Genomic DNA, 19,920 nt, shown 5'->3' with positions numbered 1-19,920 from the left:
CACTCCAAACTCCTTTATCCTTTCCTCCATTGATGGACATTTGAGCTCTTTCCATAATTTGGCTATCGTTGATTTGTTAATAATGGCTGCTATAAACATTTGGATGCATGTGCTCTTCTAATCAGCATGGTTCTATCCTTTGGGTTAATACCTAGTAGTGAAATTGCTGGATCTTAGGGTTGATCTATTTTTAACTTCTTGAGGAACCTTCACACTGTTTTCCAGAGTGGCTGCACCAATTTACACTCCCACTAACAGTGTAAGAGTACTCCCTTTTCTCTGCATCCTTGCCAATGTCTGTGCTTTCGTGAGTTAATAATTTTAGCCATTCTAATAGGTCTGAGGTGATAACTCATTGTAGTTTTGATTTTTACTTCCCTGATGATCCGTGATGTTAGGCATCTTTTCGTGTATATGTTAGCCATTTGGGTGTCTTATTTGGAAAAAGATCTACTTATGTCTCCTGCCCATTTCCTAACTGGATTATTAGGGGGTTTTTTTGATATTGAGTTTAATAAGTTCTTTATATATTTTGGATATTAACCCTTTATCAGATATGTCATTTTCAAATCTCTTCTCCCATTCTGAAGGTTGCCTTTTACTTTTGTTTCTTTCCTTTGCTGTGCAGAAGCTTTTTATCTTGAAGTCCAAGTAGTTCATTTTTTATCTTGTTTCCCTTGCCCCTGGAGATGACTAGTAAGATTTTTATGGCTAATGTCAAAAAGGTTGCTGTCTGCATTCTTCTCAAGGACTTTGATGATTTCCTGTCTCATATATAGGTCTTAAATCCATTTTGAATTTATTTTTGTGTATGGTGTAAGAAAGTGGTTAAGTTTCATCCTTTTTCATGTTGCTGTCTAGTTTTCCCAACACCATTTGTTGAAAAGACTTTTTCCAACTGGATATTCTTTTCTGTTTTGTTGAAGATTAGTTGACCATATAGTTGTGGATTCATTTCTGGGTTCTCTATTCTGTTCCATTGATCTATGTGTCTGTTTTTATGCCAGTGCCATACTGTCATGATCATTACAGCTTTGTAATGTAGCTTGAAATCCTGATTTGTGATGCCTCTGTTTTGCTTTTCTTTTTTAAGATTGTTTTGGTTATTTGGAGCCTGTTGTAGTTCCATACAGATTTTTAGGATTGTTTGTTTGTTTTTAAGATTTTTATTTATTAACTTGACAGAGAGAGAGATCACAAGTAGGCAGAGTGGCAGGCAGAGAGAGAGAGGGAGAAGCAGACTCCCTGCTGAATAGACAGCCTGATGCGGGGCTCGATCCCAGAACTCTGAGATCATGACCTGAGCCGAAGGCAGAGGCTTAACCCACTGAGCCAACCAGGCTTTCCAAGATTGATTGTTTAATTTTATGAAAAATGGTGGTGGTATTTTGATAGGGATAGCATTAAATGTGTAGATTCCTTGGGGTAGTATAGTCATTTTAATAATGTTTGCTCTTCTAATCCATAAGCATGGAAAGTTTTTCTACTTCTTTGTATCCTCTTCAATTTCTTTCATAAGTGTTCTGTAGTTTTCAGAGTACAGATCTTTCACCTCCTTGGTTAGGTTTAGTCTTAGTGATCTTACGTTTTTTGGTGCAATTGGGAAATGGATTGATTCCTTGAGTTCTATTTCTGCTGCTTCATCATTGGTGTCTAGAAATGCAACAGATTTCTGTACATTGATTTTGTATCCTGTGACTTTGCTGAATGGGTGTGTGAGTTCTAGCAATTTTTTGGTCTTTCAGGTTTTCTACATAGAGTATCATGTCATCTACAAATAGTGAGTATTTGACTTCTCCTTTCCTGATTTGGATACATTTTATTTCTTTTTGTTGTCTGATTGCTGACACTATAACTACCAGAAATGTGTTAAATAACAATAGTGAGAGTGGACATCCTTGTGTTTTTCCTTACCATGGAGGGAAAGTTCTTGTTTTACCTCACTAAGGATTATATTAGTTGTGTATATTACAATATATTAGTTGAGGGCTTTTATCAAAATGGATGCTGTGTTTGTCAGACGCTATTTCCACAACTATCGAGATTATCACGTGGTTGTTATCATTTCTTATATCACGTTGATTGATTTGTGAATATTGAACCAACTCTGCAAACCAGGAGTAAATCCCACTTGATCATAGTGAATATATTTTTAATGTACTGTTGAATTCGATTTGCTAATATATTGTTGAGGCTTTTTATATCCATGTTCATCAGAGATATTAGCCTGTGATTCTCCTTTTTAGTCAGGTCTTTGGTTTGGGGATCAAGGTAATGCTGGCCTCATAGAATGAGTCTGGAAGTTTTCCTTCCATTTCTATGTTTTGGAAGAGTTTCAGAAGAATAGGTATTAATTCTGTAAATGTTTGATAAAATTCCCCTGGAAAGCCATCTGGCCCTGGACTTTGATTTGTTGAGAGATTTTTGATGACTGATTCACTCTTTTGCTGGTTATGGTTCTGTTAAAATTTTTATTTCTTTGTCTTTCAGTTTTGGTACTTTATATGTTTCTAAGAACTTATCAGTTTCTTCCACATTGCCCAATTTATTGACATATAATTTTCATAATATTATCTTATGACTGTTTTCCTATGGTTTTGGTTGTGATCTCTCCTCTTTCACTCATGATTTTATTTATTTGGGTCCTTTCTCTTTTCTTTTTGATAAGTATGGCTAGTGGTTTATCGGTTTTGTAATTTTTTTCAAAGAACCAGCTATAGTTTCATTGATCTGTTCTACTGAGGTGACTTTGTTTCTATATTATTTATTTCTATTCTAATCTTTATTATTTCCCTTCTTCTGTTTGCTTTAGGCTTAATTTTTCCTTCCTTTTGTGGCTCCTTAAATGTATGATTAGGTTATACATTTGAGACTTTTCTTGATACTTGAGGTAGGTCTGTATTGCAATATACTTCCCTCTGAGGACTACTGTTGCTGCATCCCAACCGTTTTGGACTGTTGTCTTTTCATTTTTGCTTGCTTCTGTGTATTTTTTTTTCATTTACTCTTTAATTTCCTAGTTAACCTATTCATTCTTTAGTAGGATGTTCTGTAACCTCCATATATTTGTGGTCTTTCCAATTTTTTTTTCTTGTTGAATTTAAGTTTCATAGTGCTGTGGTCCAAAAATATGCATGATATATTCTCAGTCTTTTTGTACTTGTGTAGGCCTGATTTGTGACCCAGCATGTGATTTATTCTGTAGAATGTTCCATGTGCAGTCTAAGAATGTGTATTCTGCTTCTTTAGGATAAGGTGTTCTGAAAATATCTGTTAAGTCCCTCCGGTCCAGTGTGTCATTCAAAGCCATTGTTTCTTTGTTGATTTTCTGCTTAGATGATTTGCCCATTGCTATAAGTGGGATGTTAAAGTTTCCTATTATTTTCTTGTTATCAGTTAGTATTTTTATGTTTGTCAGTTAATGATTTGTATAATTTGGGTGCTCCCAAGTTTTAGGCATAAATATTTACAATTGTTATATCTTTTTGTTGGATAGACCCCTTTGTTTTGATATAGTGCCCCTCTCCATCTCTTATTACAATCTTTGTTTTGAAAATCTACTTTGTCAGGGCGCCTGGTTAGCTTGGTGGGTTAAGCCTCTGCCTTTGGCTCAGGTCATGGTCTCAGGGTCCTGGGATAAAACCCCACATTGGGCTTTCTGCTCAGCGGGGAGCCCATTTCCCCCTTTCTCTCTGCCTGCCTCTCTGCCTACTTGTGATCTCTCTTTCTGTGTCAAATAAATAAATAAAATATTTTTTAAAAATCTACTTTGTAAGGATGGCTACTACAGCTTTCTTTTTATCTCTGTTAGCATAATAAATGGTTCTCTATTCCCTCACTTTCTATCTGCAGGTGGCTTTTGGTTTGAAATGAATCTCTTGTAGGTAAAAGATAGACCTTGTAGGTCTTGTTTTTTGTTTGTTTTTTGTTTTGTTTTGTTTTATCCATACCAATACCCTATGTCATTTGTTTGGAACATTTAGTTCATTTACATTCAGAGTATTGATAGATATGAATTTAGTGCTATTGTATTACCTGTAATGTCATTGTGTCTGGAGATTTTCTCTGTTCCTTTCAAGTCTTTGTTGTTTTGGGCCTTTCTTTCGCACTCAAAGAGTTCCCTTTAATATTTCTTGCAGGGCTGATTTAATGTCACAGCCTCCTTTAGTTTTTGTTTGTCTAAGAAACTCTATCTCTCTTTCTGTTCTGAATCACAGTCTTGAAGGAGAAAATATTCTTGACTGTATTTTTCCCACTCAGTATGTGGGAAATGCCACTCTCTTCTGGCCTACACAGTTCCTATACAGAGATCTGCTGCTAAACTTATTTTTTTTCCTTGTAGAGTAAGGATTTCTTTTCCTTGTGCTTTCAGGGTTCTTTCCTGATCTTTGTATTTTGTAAATTTTATTATGTCTTGTTGTTGGCCTGTGTTTTGTGTTTTGTTGATTTTGATGGGAGTTCTCTTCTTCCCCATATTAGGGACATTTTCAGCTATATTTGCTCAGATAAACCTTGTGCCCCTTTTTTTCCTTTCTTCTTTTTCTGGAACTCCTATGATATGAGTGTTATTATGTTTCATGTAGTCGCTGACTCACCTAAGTCTACATACATGATCCAGTATTTTTCTCTCCCTCTTCTTTTCAGCTTCACTTTTTCCATAATTTTTATCTTCCATATCACTTATTCATTTCTCTGCTTCTTCTTTTCTTGTAGTTATTACATCCAGTTTGTTTTGAAGCTCAGTTATAGTATTTTTTTGTTTCAGCCTGACTAATTTTTAGGTCTTTTATCTCTGTGGTAATTAACTCCCTCGTGTCCTTTATCCTTTTCTCAATCCTAGCTAATATCCATGATTGTTGTTTTAAATTCTTGTTCAGACATATTATTTGTATCTGTTTAGATTAGATTCCTGGCCATAACCTCTTGTTCTTCTGGGGTGAATTCCTCCATCTTGTCATTTTTGTCTAAGTCTGTGTCTTCTGTATGTTAGGAAAGCCTGTTATGTGTACTGCTCCTGAGAGTAATGACTATATTAAGAAGGGGTCATATACTTTCCAGGGCCTGATATTTCAGGAAACGTTTCTGGTGTATGTGGTGTACACTCTGCTCTTATGTTTTGGCTGCTGTTTCCCTCATGTCTGTCCTCTGCAGAGTTTTTCCTTGCCTGCAGTGGGGAGTGTTTGAACCTTATCCACTGTGTGGTGAATTTTAACTAGGTGTGTTTTGGTCTGCTTGTTAAAAGAGGCTTGATCATATTTCCCCTAAAGCTGAAGTTTTGCAGTGCTCTATGATGAGTAGACTTGACGGGTGTGGGGGCTGGTTCTATTATTCTGGGGGAGGGGCCTGCTGCTACTTTGACTTTCAGGCACACTTTCCCTAGTAAGAAAGCATCTGCAGAATGCAAGGAGTTGGAGCTTGGTGTAAGCGGTTCAAGTCTCCACTGTGGGCACTCTGCTGCTCACTGAAGTCCTTCTATGCTGGTGGACAGGGGTAAAAATGGCATCAGCTGTGTTTCTCATCCCCAGATCAGGGAGTTTATGCCTGCCACTACTCAGTAAGACCTTGCAGAAGAGTGAAGAATTCATCCCTTTTCTGTCCCAAGCATCCCTCAGATCCCTGTCTTCTCCCTATTTATGTCCAAGCCATCTGCCCACAGAGTGCCTCAGTGCTCTTATATTTTATGTGGGGCATGCTAACATGCTAACTGGGTTTCAAAACTCCAAACTTTAGGGACCTGGTATCTCACAGACCTGTGCTGAACTTCTGGGGGAAGCCTGCAGTGTGGCTATTGTTGATTTGTCCCAAAAGGGCAGTTGCACTAATATGTAGGGCCTTAGAGTTTACAGTAAGATGCAGCAAAGACTTAGTGTCTAGATTACCTGCCCTCAGCAGCTGCCTCTGCTCCTGTGCTAATGAACTGGGCAGCTCAGTGGTGCCTATCAGCCCTCTTGTCCCTAGAAAGGCAGTGCCACCCCAAGAAGGGGAAAAATCTCTCCCAGTGCATCCCAGGGGGTCCTCAGACCATGCTTTCCATTCCTAGGCCTCTGCCCTCTTCCACTGGAGCACTTCTACACCTGCCAGGCTCCACCCTGGCAATGGCATAGACTTCTAAAACTTTAGACTTTGAGCTCTGCTGTTTGTAAAAACCTATGATTATCATCCCCTCTTGTTTTCCCTGTCAGTGGTTTTAGGGAAGTGTATTTTTGTGCAATGCCTTCTCTCTCTCTCGCTCTCTCTCTCTTTCTCTCTGTATGTCTCTCTCTTTCTCTCCTTTCTCCCTGATCAGATCTCCTTCCCCTCTGAAGCATCAGCCATTCTTTTCTCCCCCAAATCCCATCTTCACACCTACCTTCCACTATGTGGCCTTTTTCCTCCATCTAGTTGTGCATTTTGTTCTTTTACTTCAGATTGATTCCCTGGGTGTTCAGAATGATTTGGTATTTATCTAGCTGTGTACCAGGGATGAGACAACTATAAGGTCCTCCTACTACTCTACCATCTGAACTCCTATCTAGATCAAAAGGGAATTATTTTGACAATGAATGAACATTTAATTATTATAATACTCAAATTATCAGCAGGACTGTCACAATTTGTATCTGATCTCTATACAAAATTAGCATACTTCATACAGATAAATAGAAATTCAGAAAATCAAGTTTCTCTTCTGGAATATAAACAAAGTATTTTAAATTCTAAAGCAAAGATTATTTGAGCAAGAGACTTTGTTGGTGTGACTTTTTCTTTTTTCTCAGTGTGCTTAATCTTCTAAGAAAAGTGTATGAAGCCCTCATACACTTATCTGGTATCAGCACCCTCTCTCATTCCCCTCTGCAGTTTTTCCAAATTTTAGTTATTGGTCTCAAAACTTACCTCGACCTACCTTAATTTTAGTAGATGACCTTGTCATGTATCACTAAGTGAAAATGAAGGCCATTATGTGAGAAATACTTCAACTTTTTCCCTTTAATTTCTCCTTCCACAAAAAAAAAAAATAAAATAAAGAAAAGCCCTGCACCTATACCATTTCTTTATTCTTTGCCTCTGTTCTTGCAAGAAGAGGCATCTCTTATTTATGACTTTGAGTCCTCTCTGCTTTCGCTATGGTTTTGCCACATTAATTATTCCCTCTCTTTTCTATCTTCTATTTTTAAGATTTTATTTATTTATTTGACATAGAGAAAGAGATCACAAATAGGCAGAGAGGCAGGCAGAGAGAGGGGGGAAGTAGGCTCCCCACTGAGCAGAGAGCCCTATGTGGGGCTGGATTCCAGGACCCTGAGACCATGACCTGAGCTGAAGGCAGAGGCTTAACCTACTGAGTCACCCACTTGCCCCTCTTTTCTATCTTCTTAAAACTCTCTCATTACACTCCATTCTTCTTGTCATCCTGTGAATATGTCCAAGTTTCTTCAGTGACAAAAATTAAAGAACATAAAAACATTTTCTTTAATCCTGCATCTTTCATGATAGTTATCATCTTTTCTCTTTATTTTTTCTTCTCAAATGAATATACTCTATATCTCTACCTTCTCACCTCTCATTTAGTCCTTAAAGTCTTTAAACAGTGGTCTTCTGGCTTCTTCCCTCAATGTTTAATTGAAATTCCATTAGCAAAGTTTACTAATGATTTCTTCATAGCTAAATATAATGTATACTTCCAGATTTTCTCTTACTCAATCAGTCTGCTATATTTAATATTGTCCATGATATCTTTTCTTTTCTGGATTTTTAAAAAGTAAAGATGACACCTGCTTATTGTAGAAAATGTAAACATTATAGAAAAACATACAAAAGGAAATGATGCCTCCCCAATATGCAGAGATAACTGTTTACATTTGACAAACTATTCACTCAACAATATGTTGCAGATATAGTATTCCACTATATATGTATACTATAATTCACATAACCTGTTTTTTTAATTTTTTAATAATTTTATGTATGTATGTATGCATGCATGTATGTATGTATTTAGAGAGTGCATGTGAACAGAGGGGGGTCAGAGGAAGAGGGAGAGAGAATCTCAAGCAGACTCCAAGCTCACCACAGAGCTCAATCATGGGGCTCAAACATAGGACTCAGTCCCTTGACCCTGAAATCATGACCTGAGCCAAAATCAAGAGTCAGACATTTAAATGACTGAACCATCCAGGAGCCCCAAACCTGTTTGTTATTGATGGACATTTAGGCTTTTTCCAAATTTATTTATATTTAAAAATTGCTCAAATTAAATCCATGAACAGATACCTTTGAAGATTATTGTCTTCACCTTGAAACTTTATTCTCCTTCTGTGTGTTTCTGTAACTCTTACTTTTTTTTCTGATAGCAATCTAGCTCTTAACATTCTAGCTAATTTTCTGAAGTCTTATTTATAAGCTTCACTCTCTCTGGCAACCTCTTGCTTCTTGTTAAATTGGATCCAGTGCTCAAGTCTTTTTTCATTTGAAATCTCCCCAAGGTAATTTAACTTTCTCTTATGTCTTTAGCCTTCACTCAGTGACTGCCAATCCTACATGTCTAACTCAAGTCACATTCCAGAACGCCAACATCCATACATCTAATTTTCTATATGCAGCTTCATTCAGATGTCTCATAGGCACCTCAAACTTTGACTCCAATACTGATTGTAGACCTTTTCTGAAAGTCTGTGCCATTTCCTACTTTATCCAATCATTGGCATTGCCTTTTATCTAGTCTCACAAGTGAGACTTTCTCATTCTCACCCTTTGTATGCAATTAGTTATTAATTTTAGTGTAATCACATCAACATTTCTCATGTATATTCCCCTCTCTATTCAAAATTCTACTGACTTTATTTTAGACCCTTTCACTTCCTGTCTGCATGAATACGTAAGTGATCTCATTGCCTTCATTCTTATTTGCATCCAATCCAACTTCCATGCTATAAAAATTGTTTCATAAACACTCAAACATGGCCATATCATTCTATTTAAAATAAGCATTATCTCCCAATTAACTTCACTTTAAGTCTCATAGAATGGATTCCAACATCCTTAGCATCACATCCAAAGTTTTTATGAATTTCTCTTTGCCTGTCTTTCTAGATGATGTCAGGACTAAGTCTCAAGGTACTGAAGTTAGAATGAATTATGCTATTCTAAGTGTCCAGTAGTGAGAGAACCAGCAAGCTGAATATGAACTAAAGTTTTTAAGGGCTTTTTATAAGGTCAGAGAAACAATAATATCTGATAAATATTTAGAGTATTAGTCAGAATGTAAATGCCTGAAAGAACTAAGAGGAGCTGGACAGAACTGAAAGGGAAGGAGAATAATATCATGAACACAACAATTAAATGCAGGAAACTATCACCAAGAGTCACTGTAACATCTGTGACATTGCGTTTATGATGAGTAGATATGTTTGGTTGATTTAAAGGGTCAGAATCAGAATGGAGACTGACAAGAAAAACTATGATACACCTGATCATCTTTTTCTTCTCTTTAAAGGACTTTGTTGGCTTCCTAACAACTATGTATTTTAGAGGGGCTCTGTGATCAGGCTATTTCCTCTCTATGTAGCCTTACTTCTAGCCATTGCTTTTTTTTGAAATTTAGGCTCCATCAACATGAACACATGGTGCTCTTTCATATTCCTGTTTTTTTGTCCCTCCCCCCCCCCCACATTGTGTTTTCTCTGCCTGGAATGTTCTTCATGTCTTCATTTCCAGGGTGAACGTTTATTCTTTAAAACTCCTGTATAGACATCACCAATTCTAGGAAGCTTCTCTAAATGCCCTTTCTCCCAGAGCCATAAACCCATCTATCCATGTTTTTGTTTATTACTGAACCAATATTTATTGAATATTTAATGTGAGCCACATGGCATGCTAGATACTAGAAGCACTGTGGTGAATAAGAAAGATTAAACATGGCCTTTACTCTTCTTGGCCTTATATTTAGTGGTGGACACACACACACACACACACACACACACACACACACAAATAACCAGACAAATGAAGTAATCCCCAGTTTGATAAGTGTTGTGCATAAAAGATACAAGGAACTGTAATACAGAATAATGTGTATGGGGGAAGGTGCAAAGGCAACATGCTTTAATATAAAGTTAATATTTACGAAGTGGCTGGTATTTAACTGTTTCTGTCCCATATAATTGGCAATTTTATGTAGTTCCACCTAATAGTTTCTTTGTGGAGGAATTGACATTTAGAGACCTGGGCACCTGGGTGGCTCCATGGGTTAAGCATCCAACTTTTTTCTTAAGCATTCTATTTATTTAGTTAGTTGTTAGTTAGTTAGTTCAGTTAGCTAACATATTGGTTTTTGATGTAGTGTTCAATGATTCCTTAGTTGCATATAACACCCAATGCTCTTCACATTATATGCCTTCCTTAATACCCATCACCCGGTTACCCATCCTCCCACCCCCCTCCCTTCTGTAACCATTCCCAGAGTCCAGAGTCTCATGGTTTGTCTCCTTCTCTGATTTCTTCCCATTGAGTTTTCCCTCTCTTCCACTTTGGTCCTCTGTGCTATTCCTTATGTTCCACATATGAGTGAAACCATATGATAATTATCTTGCTCTGCTTGACTTATTTCACTTAGCCTAATACCATCCAGTTACATGCATGTTGACGCAAATTGTAGGTATTCATCCTTTCTGATGGCTGAATAATATTCCATTGTATATATGAACCACATTTTCTTTATCCAATTCATTTATTGAAAGACATCTTGGCTCCTTCCACAGTTTAGCTATTGTGGACATTGCTGCTATGAACACTGGGGTGCATGTGGCCCCTCTTTTTGCTACATCTGCATATTTGGGGTAAATACCCAAGTAGTGCAATTGCTGGGTCCTGCAGGCTTGTGCAGCCATTCTGGAAAGTGTCCAGTTCTTTATTTCAGCTCAGGTAATGATCTCAGGGTCATGAGATCAAGCCCCACATTGGCCTCTGCTCTGGGCATGAAACCTGCTTAAGATTCTCTCTCTCCCTTTGGCCTGCCCCCCTCTAAAAATACATACATACAAATAAATAAATAAGCTGAGACCTGAAGAATGGGGTAGCATGGGCCATGATGGCTAAGCTTGGAGTTTATCATGTTCCAGAAACCAAGAGAAGATAAGAAAAGATAGAATTGAGTAAAGGGGTGATGAAAGTAAGAGAGATGGGTACCTGGGTGGCTTAGTTAAGTGTCTGCCTTCAGCTCAGGTTATGATCCCAGGGTCCTGTGATGGATCCCCACATCAGGCTCTCTGCTCAACAGGGTGTCTGCTTCTCCTTCTCCCTCTACCTACTGCTCTACCTACTGCTCCATCTACTTGGGCTCTCTCTCTCTCTCTCTCTCTGCCAAATAAATAAATGAAATATTTTTTAAAAATTTAAAAACTAATAAAAAGAAACAAGATAGATCATATAAGACTTTTATGGGAGTCTGGATTTGATTCTCATTAAAATATAAAACCACTGTATTATTTTAAGACCTACTGGTTGTAGTGTGGGGCTGGAGTTGAAGAAAGTAAGGGTAGAAATAAAGGTATCAATTAAGAGGTTGATGTAAAGAGACAATATAGTTTACGTTAGGTGTTCGGGGTTTGGAGTTAGGCTGCCTTGGTTTAAATCCTAATTTGGACATTTTTTAGCTGTTAGTTTATGCAAGTTACTCAAATTCTCTAAGACTCAGTTTCTTCATCTGTGAAATAGGGATAATAATATAATCATCCTCATAGAGTTAGTCTAGAGATTAAATGAGGTAATCTGTTACAAAACACTAAGCAGTCCCTGGCAGATAATATTTAATTGATAATAGAGATTAGTAGTCCAAGTGAAAGATGATGGCATCTGTACTAATATACAATATATTTGGAGAAAAGTGAATATATATGAGACCTATTGTCAAGGCTTAAACAACAGGATATAGTAATGGATTAGATGTAAGACTTGAGGGACAGGATTTCTCAGGTATGACTCCTAGATTTCTGTCAGAGTGGATTGTGCTGCACTTTGTTAAGGTGGAGGAGATCTGCCTCATACAGAATTCAGCTATAGAAATTTATTTCTTTTTATACTACATAAAGCCAAATGAAAGAAAGAAAAGCAGTATCACATAATATAAAATGAAATATTTATTTAAAAATTAAGTAAGAACCTTACCTGAGGTATAAAAAATACTGTATGTTATATTCATACCACAATATCTTAAGTATGCAAAAGTCTTAAATGTGCATATTCTTTGTTCCAAAGGTCTAAGATTTTGAAAATTTCTACTATACTATACTGATAGGTACTGATGAACAATTAAGCTTATGTGTTTATTTTGTCTCATATTAAAGGCATTTTGTAACATTCCTTCTGCTTCTCTAATAGGATGATATACTAACAGGATGCTTGATATACCAGCAGGTGAAGAACCAAAAGAGAGTTTATCTTTATTCTTCTTGGCACTGAGAGTCTGCTCTTGGAACAATCAGGCACCATGGGGAAGCGAGATAATCGAGTGGCCTATATGAATCCTATAGCAATGGCCAGATGGAGGGGCCAGACTCAATCTACAGGCCCAACAATACAAGATTATCTGAATCGACCAAGGCCCACCTGGGAAGAAGTGAAGAAACAATTAGAAAATAAAAAGAAAGGCTCCAAGGCATTAGCTGAATTTGAAGAAAAAATGAACGAGAATTGGAAAAAAGAATTAGAAAAAAGTAGAGATAAATTATTGAGTGGAAATGAGAGCTCTTCTAAAAAAAAAGAAAAAAAGAAAAAGAAAAAGAAGAAATCTTGTCAGTCTTCATCTTCTTCATCAAGCTCTGATTCTTCAAGCAGTTCTGATTCTGAGAATGAGGAAAAAAAACAAGGAAAAAAGAGAAAGAAAAAGAAGAACCATTCATATAAATCATCAGAAAGCTCTACATATGAATCTGAATTAGAGACCAAGGAATCTGTGAAAAAGAAAAAGAAGTCAAAGGATGGCACAGAGAAAGAAAAGTATATTAGAAGTCTCAGCAAAAAAAGAAAGAAGACTTATCCTGAAGATAAACCCTCATCATCAGAGTCCTCATCGGAATCAGATTACGAAGAGGAAGGGCAAGCAAAAAAGAAGAGAAGACATGAAGAGCGAGAAAAATCAACAGAAAAAGCAAAGAAGAAGAAGAAGAAACAGCGCAAGAAACATGGTAAGAAGAAGAAAAAGAAGTCGGGTTCAAGTCACAAGTCAGGATAACAAGAAAAAAAATAAGATTTTCCTATTTAAAAAGGCAAGAATTTAAGGAAATATCAACTGTGAATGTTAGGGAATATTTTTAAAAATGCATGAATTTCCCTTTGTTTGTAGAATTATTCCTGACTGAGTGCCAGTCATATGCCACTGTGCCAGAAAGGGCCATAACCATTGCCTGCAGTATAAATATATAATTTTGTTTGTGTGTGTGTTTTCCCTTCCTATGGTTAATTCTTCTGAGAGCTAAAACCCTGTTGTTCATACTAGTAGTTAAAACATTTGGAATTGAATTAAAATGTTTTAGATAATAATTTTGAGCCCCCAAATTTATCTAATTTAAAAATATCTAATTTGGATATATCTTTAAAATATAATCAGAAATATCCAGACAGCTGTAGTTGACATTTTTGAAGTGTATAATTAATGATGTCTCAGAATCCTTACTTTTGAAGATTAGTTTATTTTACTTCTTAATAAACTTTAGTTTACATGGGGAAAGGGCTGTGGGGGAAAAAGAGTTCGCTACCACTTTGGCTAGCTGAATAGTGTGCCTTTGATATTTACACATCTTATTTTTGCCAGTGCAGCAGCCATTCTTTTCTTATTTAGTGAAGTTCTGGAATGTTGTGTGCTGCTTCAAGTGAACAAGAAGACAGGAAGGATAAGTAAGCCCCCAGTTCTATGAAATTTACCTCCACTTCAACAGTACTGAATAATGTTTAGCATTAGAATGTTACCTTATTTGAATTAACTTTGATACCCTTTGGAGGGGAATCATTTTAAATAAACCCTGGTATTTTTTGATTAATAAAGATTCTGAAATATTTTGCATGTTTTATACTATTAATTTTTTATTATCCCGGGATATTCTACATAACCAGTAATCCTTTTTATATGATTTATGCTTAGGATACAAGTTTGTAATTTCCTAATCTTACTATATTTCATTACTAGGTTTAATTGCACACTTGACAAAATACTTAGCATGTAAAAAGAAGGTTTTTGAAAAAATATTTAATGCCTTCATATTGAAGCTTGTTTATTGTAAGCAAGTTAAGTGCCAGACCTCTAGTATGCTATGTGTCTTGTTACATAAAACTACTGCCAGAATCTTAGTAAGTATGCTGTTTAAAAGCTCAGTGTGTTAAGCATTAGTATTGGAGTAAAATAGGAATTCAATTTAGGACATAATGACACCTTTGATCTTCCTGTGTCATATTTTACTAAGATTTGGTGCCTCGTGCTTGTTTACCACGAATGCTGAAATGAGTTGAGAATTATTTTTATTTTACATATTGATATATCAGAGTAATATGCATCAATTGATGTCTCAGAAAGAACTACTTGTTACAGAGGATGTGCTAATTGTAATGTCATATTTATTAAGTATTTTGGCATGATGAGAGAATCAATAAATTTTTAATAGCTGATTTCATATCAGCTCCCTTGAATCAAAGGTAAAGTTATTATAAAGATAGAGAACACCAAGTAAATAAATATTGGCTTCCCAAATTTTTGCAGTTGAAATGCCGGAATCTCTCAGAAATGCTCTTGAAACATTATAAATGTAATGTCATGTTAGATCATCTTAAAGTTTCATAATTTTACTTGTTTGCTAAAAAAATTGCTGATAAAAATATATTTAAGGGATATTTTATATCCACATAGAGTTTTCCAAAATTGTTTTTCATTAAAATATGAAAATAGCTTATATAATTTGTAGAATATGGCAAAGACATTAACAGCTTACCAAATATCTGTGTGCTCCCATTCACTTCCCAGCCTCTTGTAGTTAGGCAATGCCATTTGACCACTTCTAGCAGAGGGATTGCAGAAATTGTAAACAGAAATGAGGTATGATTTCATAATGGAGCAGCAAAATGTCCTGCATGACCTTCCAGCTCTCTCATTGTACTCCAAATGGTATACCTACAAGATGGATGCAGACTGTATCTCTAAGTTACTGTTTATTGGGCACCAGCCCTGGAGAGTTGATGGACTTGCTGTGAACCTTTAGAGAGTAAGAAATAAACTGTTATATGTTAAGCCACTGAGATTTGGGGTCTTTTTTTTTTTAATTACCATAGCATCACCAAGCCTAATTTACTACCATAGCATTCTAGAATGTCTGTTTTGTTGTTTACATAAAGTAATTCATGGATCTTCTCTCACATCTTTCTTCAGATTGTTTCAGAAGTGACCATTTATGCCATAGTAGAAGGAAATGTTATTTTGTTTTTTGGTTTTTATGTAATAACTGAGGAAGAGAGTGGTTTAGCATAACATTTTATGCTTATCAGCAATGCTGACTGTTGGAAAGTAAGACTATTTCATTATTTCTCTGATTACAGCCAAAATAATATTCCAGTAAATTGTTCAGGGAGGAATTTTTAAAAGCACTCTTGGGGACTTGGTAAGGAAGAGGAATGCTATTTTTTTTAGATGTAAGTATAGATGATATGGTAAAGTGATATGGAAATATGTAGAAGACAATAGATTAAATAGATTTATGTGAACACTTAATATGTAGCCTCCAGATTGAAAACAAAATAATGTATCCCTTATGTGAAAAGCACTGAAGTTTTTATTAGTGACTTGCTTATATGATTCATAAGAAAGTTAAAAATAGAACTACCTTATCCAGCAATGGCTCTACTACATATTTACCCAAAGGTTACAAAAATGCTAATTCAAAGGGGCATATGCACCCAAATGTTTATAGCAGCATTATCTATAGTAGCTAAATTATGGAATAGCCAAAATGTCTACCAACTGATGAATGGATAAAGAATATGTGTGTTTGTGTGTGTATCATATATAATTATTCCATTATATTCCATATATATTTCATATAATGGAATATTACTCAGCCACAAAAAAGAATGACATCTTGCCATTTGCAGTGACATGGATGGAGCTAGAGTGTATTATGCTAAGTGAAATAAGTTGCTCAAAGAAAGACACCCATGTGACTTCACTCATACATGGAATTTGAAAAACAAAACAAATGAGCAAAGGGGAAAAAAAGAGACAAACCAAGAAGCAGCCTCTCAATTACAGAGAACAAACTAATGGCTACCAGAAAGGAGGTAGGTGAGAGGATGGTTAAATAGGTGATGGGGATTAAGGAGTACACTTTTGATGAGCACAGGGTGCTGTATGGAAGTTTTAAGTCACTATATTTTATACCTGAAACTAATATAACACTGTATGTTAACTAACTGGACTTGGATTAAAAAAAAAAAAAAAAAAAAAACTAAACTAAAAAAAAAAAAAAAAAGGGAATATCTTTAGCCATAATATTCAACTAACTTTGGCTATGGGAAGGGAAACAGTGAGAAAATCACAAGACACTAGAGGGGAAAGATCAATACACTCTAGTTTAGGAATGTAATCACTAGCACAAAAAGAATTTTAAAGATCTCAGGCTGAAGGGATGCCTGGGTGGCTCAGTGGGTTAAGCCGCTGCCTTCGGCTCAGGTCATGATCCCAGAGTCCTGGGATTGAGTCCCACATTGGGCTCCTTGCTTGGCGGGGAGCCTGTTTCTCTCTCTGACTCTGCCTGCCACTCTGCCTGCTAGTGTGCTCATGCTCTCTCTCTCTCTCACTCTCTCTCTCTGACAAATAAATAAAATCTTTAAAAAAAGTATCTCAGGCTGAAGACAAGGGATTAGATTGAAATTAAGAAGAGTGAATAAAATGTGTTATCTGGTTTTGGATCTTGTAATAGATTCTTTGTTTATTGTAACTTTTTCTGAGGAGAAATTTGCACCTTGGAAAGTTGCATATTGTAACTCTGTAGTCATTTTCTGTTTGATCTTATTTATTTTACAAAAAATATTGTAGTGTAGGTTTATAGCTACTTTATGAGTCATGAAAATTGTAGTCAGACATTCAAATACACATATGTATTTTAGAACTGGACTGACTGCTAATTATTCCTGAGCTGCAAACAGGATGTGTTCTTCAAATGGCTCATCACTTTTACTTGATTCTTTAATAACACCTTAATCTATCTTGTATTAAATAATTATGTACTTATGGGCTCTAGTGGCTTAAAGCACTGGCTTTTGGCTAAGCATTATGTTGAAATTCTCACTCTTCATTTATTGATATATGACCCTGAGTTCACATCTTTGTACCTCAATTTCCTTAGATACAGTGTCAGAAAAATAATAACATATATCTCTAGGGTTGTAATGAGAATAAGACATAATTACATTTAAAGCATTTAACACAATTCCTGGCATATAGTAAATGCATAGTGAGTATTAATTCCCCTTTTCCTCCTCCTACCATCATGATTATCATCATCATCACTATAGTTATTTTTACTATATCATCAACCTCCTACTGTGTTGTAATCTCCTTAAAGGTAGAGGCTGTTTATCTTTTATCTCTTGCAATGATGGTACAATGTGCATTGAATATGACAGATGCCTCATGACTTTCATTGAATTGAATTAATTCATCAGACCCTGGGGGATTGGAGAATGCAATGCAACACTACGAGCAGTTGACCTCGGACAACCTGGGGGTTAGTGGCACCAACCACTGTGCAGTCAAAAATTTGTGTATAACTTTTGACTTTTGACTCCCCCAAAACTTAACTACTAATAACCTACTGTTGACCAGAAGCCTTACTGATAACATGAATACTCGATTAATGTGGCTCAGTGGGTTAAGCCGCTGCCTTCGGCTCAGGTCATGATCTCGGGGTCCTGGGATCGAGTCCTGCATCAGGCTCTCTGCTCTGCAGGGAGCCTGCTTCCTCCTCTCCCTCTCTCTGCCTGCCTGTCTGCCTGCTTGTGATCTCTGTCTGTCAAATAAATAAATAAAATCTTTAAAAAAAAAAATATATATATATATATATATATATTTATCTTATATACATTTTATACTGTATTCTTACAATAAAATAGATATTAAGAAAAGCATAAATTAAAAAATCTTTTTAAAAAAGCATAAGGAAGAGAAAGTACACTGTACTTATCAAGGAAAGTCTGTGTAAGCAGACCTGCACAATTCAAACCCATGCTGTGCAAGGGTCAACTGTCTCACTTTCTAACTGCTTTTATTGAGATATAACTCACATATGATATGATTCAACTTCTTAGTGTATACAATTCAATGTTTCTAGTATACTTACCGATATATGCAATCATAACTACAATCAATGCTAAGACATTTTAATCATCTCAAAAAGAAACTCCATATCCTCTCCTCCCTACTACCCCCAGCCTCTTTATCCTACCCCACCCTAAGAGACTAATGACTACTTTTTGTTTCTATAGATTATCCTGTTCTGAAAATATCATATAAATGGAAATACACAATATGGTCTTTTGTGACTGATTTCATTAATATAACAGTATTTTCAGGGTTCATCAGTTTTGTAACATGTAACAAGAATATTTTTTTTGATTTTTTATTTCTTTTCAGTGTAACAGTATTTAACAAGAATATTTATACCAAGATAAAATAAAGAAAATCTAGTACATCCTACCAAGTCTCTGCTAAAACTGGAAAACACCACATTCCATAGACGTGCCTGGTATCATTAATATGACTTGCACTGCTTTAAAAATCCTGAATATACAGTATACTATTTGAGGGATTATATTTTCTGGATGTAAAGTGTTCAAATAAGGATTCATAAGAGGGAGTTGGATCAGTTTTTGTGATGGAGGCTAATAACAATGATAAGATACTAGTTTGACTTCGTGCTCAGAAACTTAGGAAGCATAGAATTGTTTTAAGGAGAGTTTGCATATGGTAATACTCCCTCCAATAAGCTACTACTTTGAATGGTACAATCAAGAATTCTACATAGTATATTTTAGATGTCTTTTCTCAGAAGCCGTTTTTTTTTAAAATTGAATGATTACATTATTAGTGTTATTGCAATTATAAATTATCTAATTATTTTTAGCAACTTGTTGCTCATGGGTAGAAAGTAAATCTCTTATTTTTTCCTTGCATTTGAGCTGGAATGAAATTTATAAAATTACTTTATACACTACAAAATGGTCACCATGTCTCCTACCTTACTGAGAATTCAAACTGCTATATAGCTCTATGGAAATTTACAAAATAGAAATAGAAATTAACTTATTAACCATTAAAATAACCACTTGTATCACTTGAAATGGTTATAGTAAATCATCAAATATTTACAGACTTCATTTTTCAAAAAATCTTGATCAAGTATTTTAGTAATAATACTCTCTAAGAATAGCTAATGAAAATATGGCTTTGTAAAAGCCAGGGTTTATCCATACAAGGAGAAAATTCTGGATAGTTTAAGTCTCTGCATTTGATTCGTACATCCTGCTGAGTGACAGGCTCACAGACAATGAGGTCAGCATTCACATCATTCAGACTATCCCCTTATAGTTTTAGACTCCTGTGGAATTGCACCAAAGAACATGAAACAATAATGCTGACAACATAGGAGAGCTTTTATTTACCCATTTATTTTTACTGAAGTTGTCAGATTATGTCGTACTTTTACAAAAATCCTGTTTCACAGAAATAACTCTAAAGGGTATCTCTAAAACTGTTTTGTTTATACTAAAAATTAAGGTTTTTCTATCTGTTGCCATACCCTTTCCTTTGAAGATTTAAATACATAAGATCCCCACTTATCCTGTGAAGGACTATCATAGACAATCAAATCTTACACTAAAGAAAAGGAACTTTGGGGGTGCCTGGGT

The 19,920-nt window shown here is 35.7% G+C and overlaps 1 protein-coding gene across 1 annotated transcript in view; it reads left to right on the top strand.

Annotated features, from left to right (window-relative positions):
- The window catches only part of FAM133A (family with sequence similarity 133 member A), a 59,622-nt gene extending 46,081 nt beyond the window's left edge, over positions 1-13,541 (top strand). The window contains exon 2 of the mRNA XM_044234987.1: positions 12,388-13,541. Within this exon, the coding sequence (XP_044090922.1) occupies positions 12,464-13,207 (744 nt within the window). The 5' untranslated portion in view covers positions 12,388-12,463 and the 3' untranslated portion in view covers positions 13,208-13,541. The remainder of the gene's footprint in view (positions 1-12,387) is intronic.
- The last annotated feature ends 6,379 nt before the right edge of the window (positions 13,542-19,920 follow it).

Source organism: Neovison vison, chromosome X, assembly GCF_020171115.1.
Source record: "Neovison vison isolate M4711 chromosome X, ASM_NN_V1, whole genome shotgun sequence".
Classification (NCBI taxonomy): Eukaryota; Metazoa; Chordata; class Mammalia; order Carnivora; family Mustelidae; genus Neogale; species Neogale vison.
Note: the sequence above shows the minus strand (reverse complement) of the source record. Positions and strands in the feature narration are given on the sequence as shown.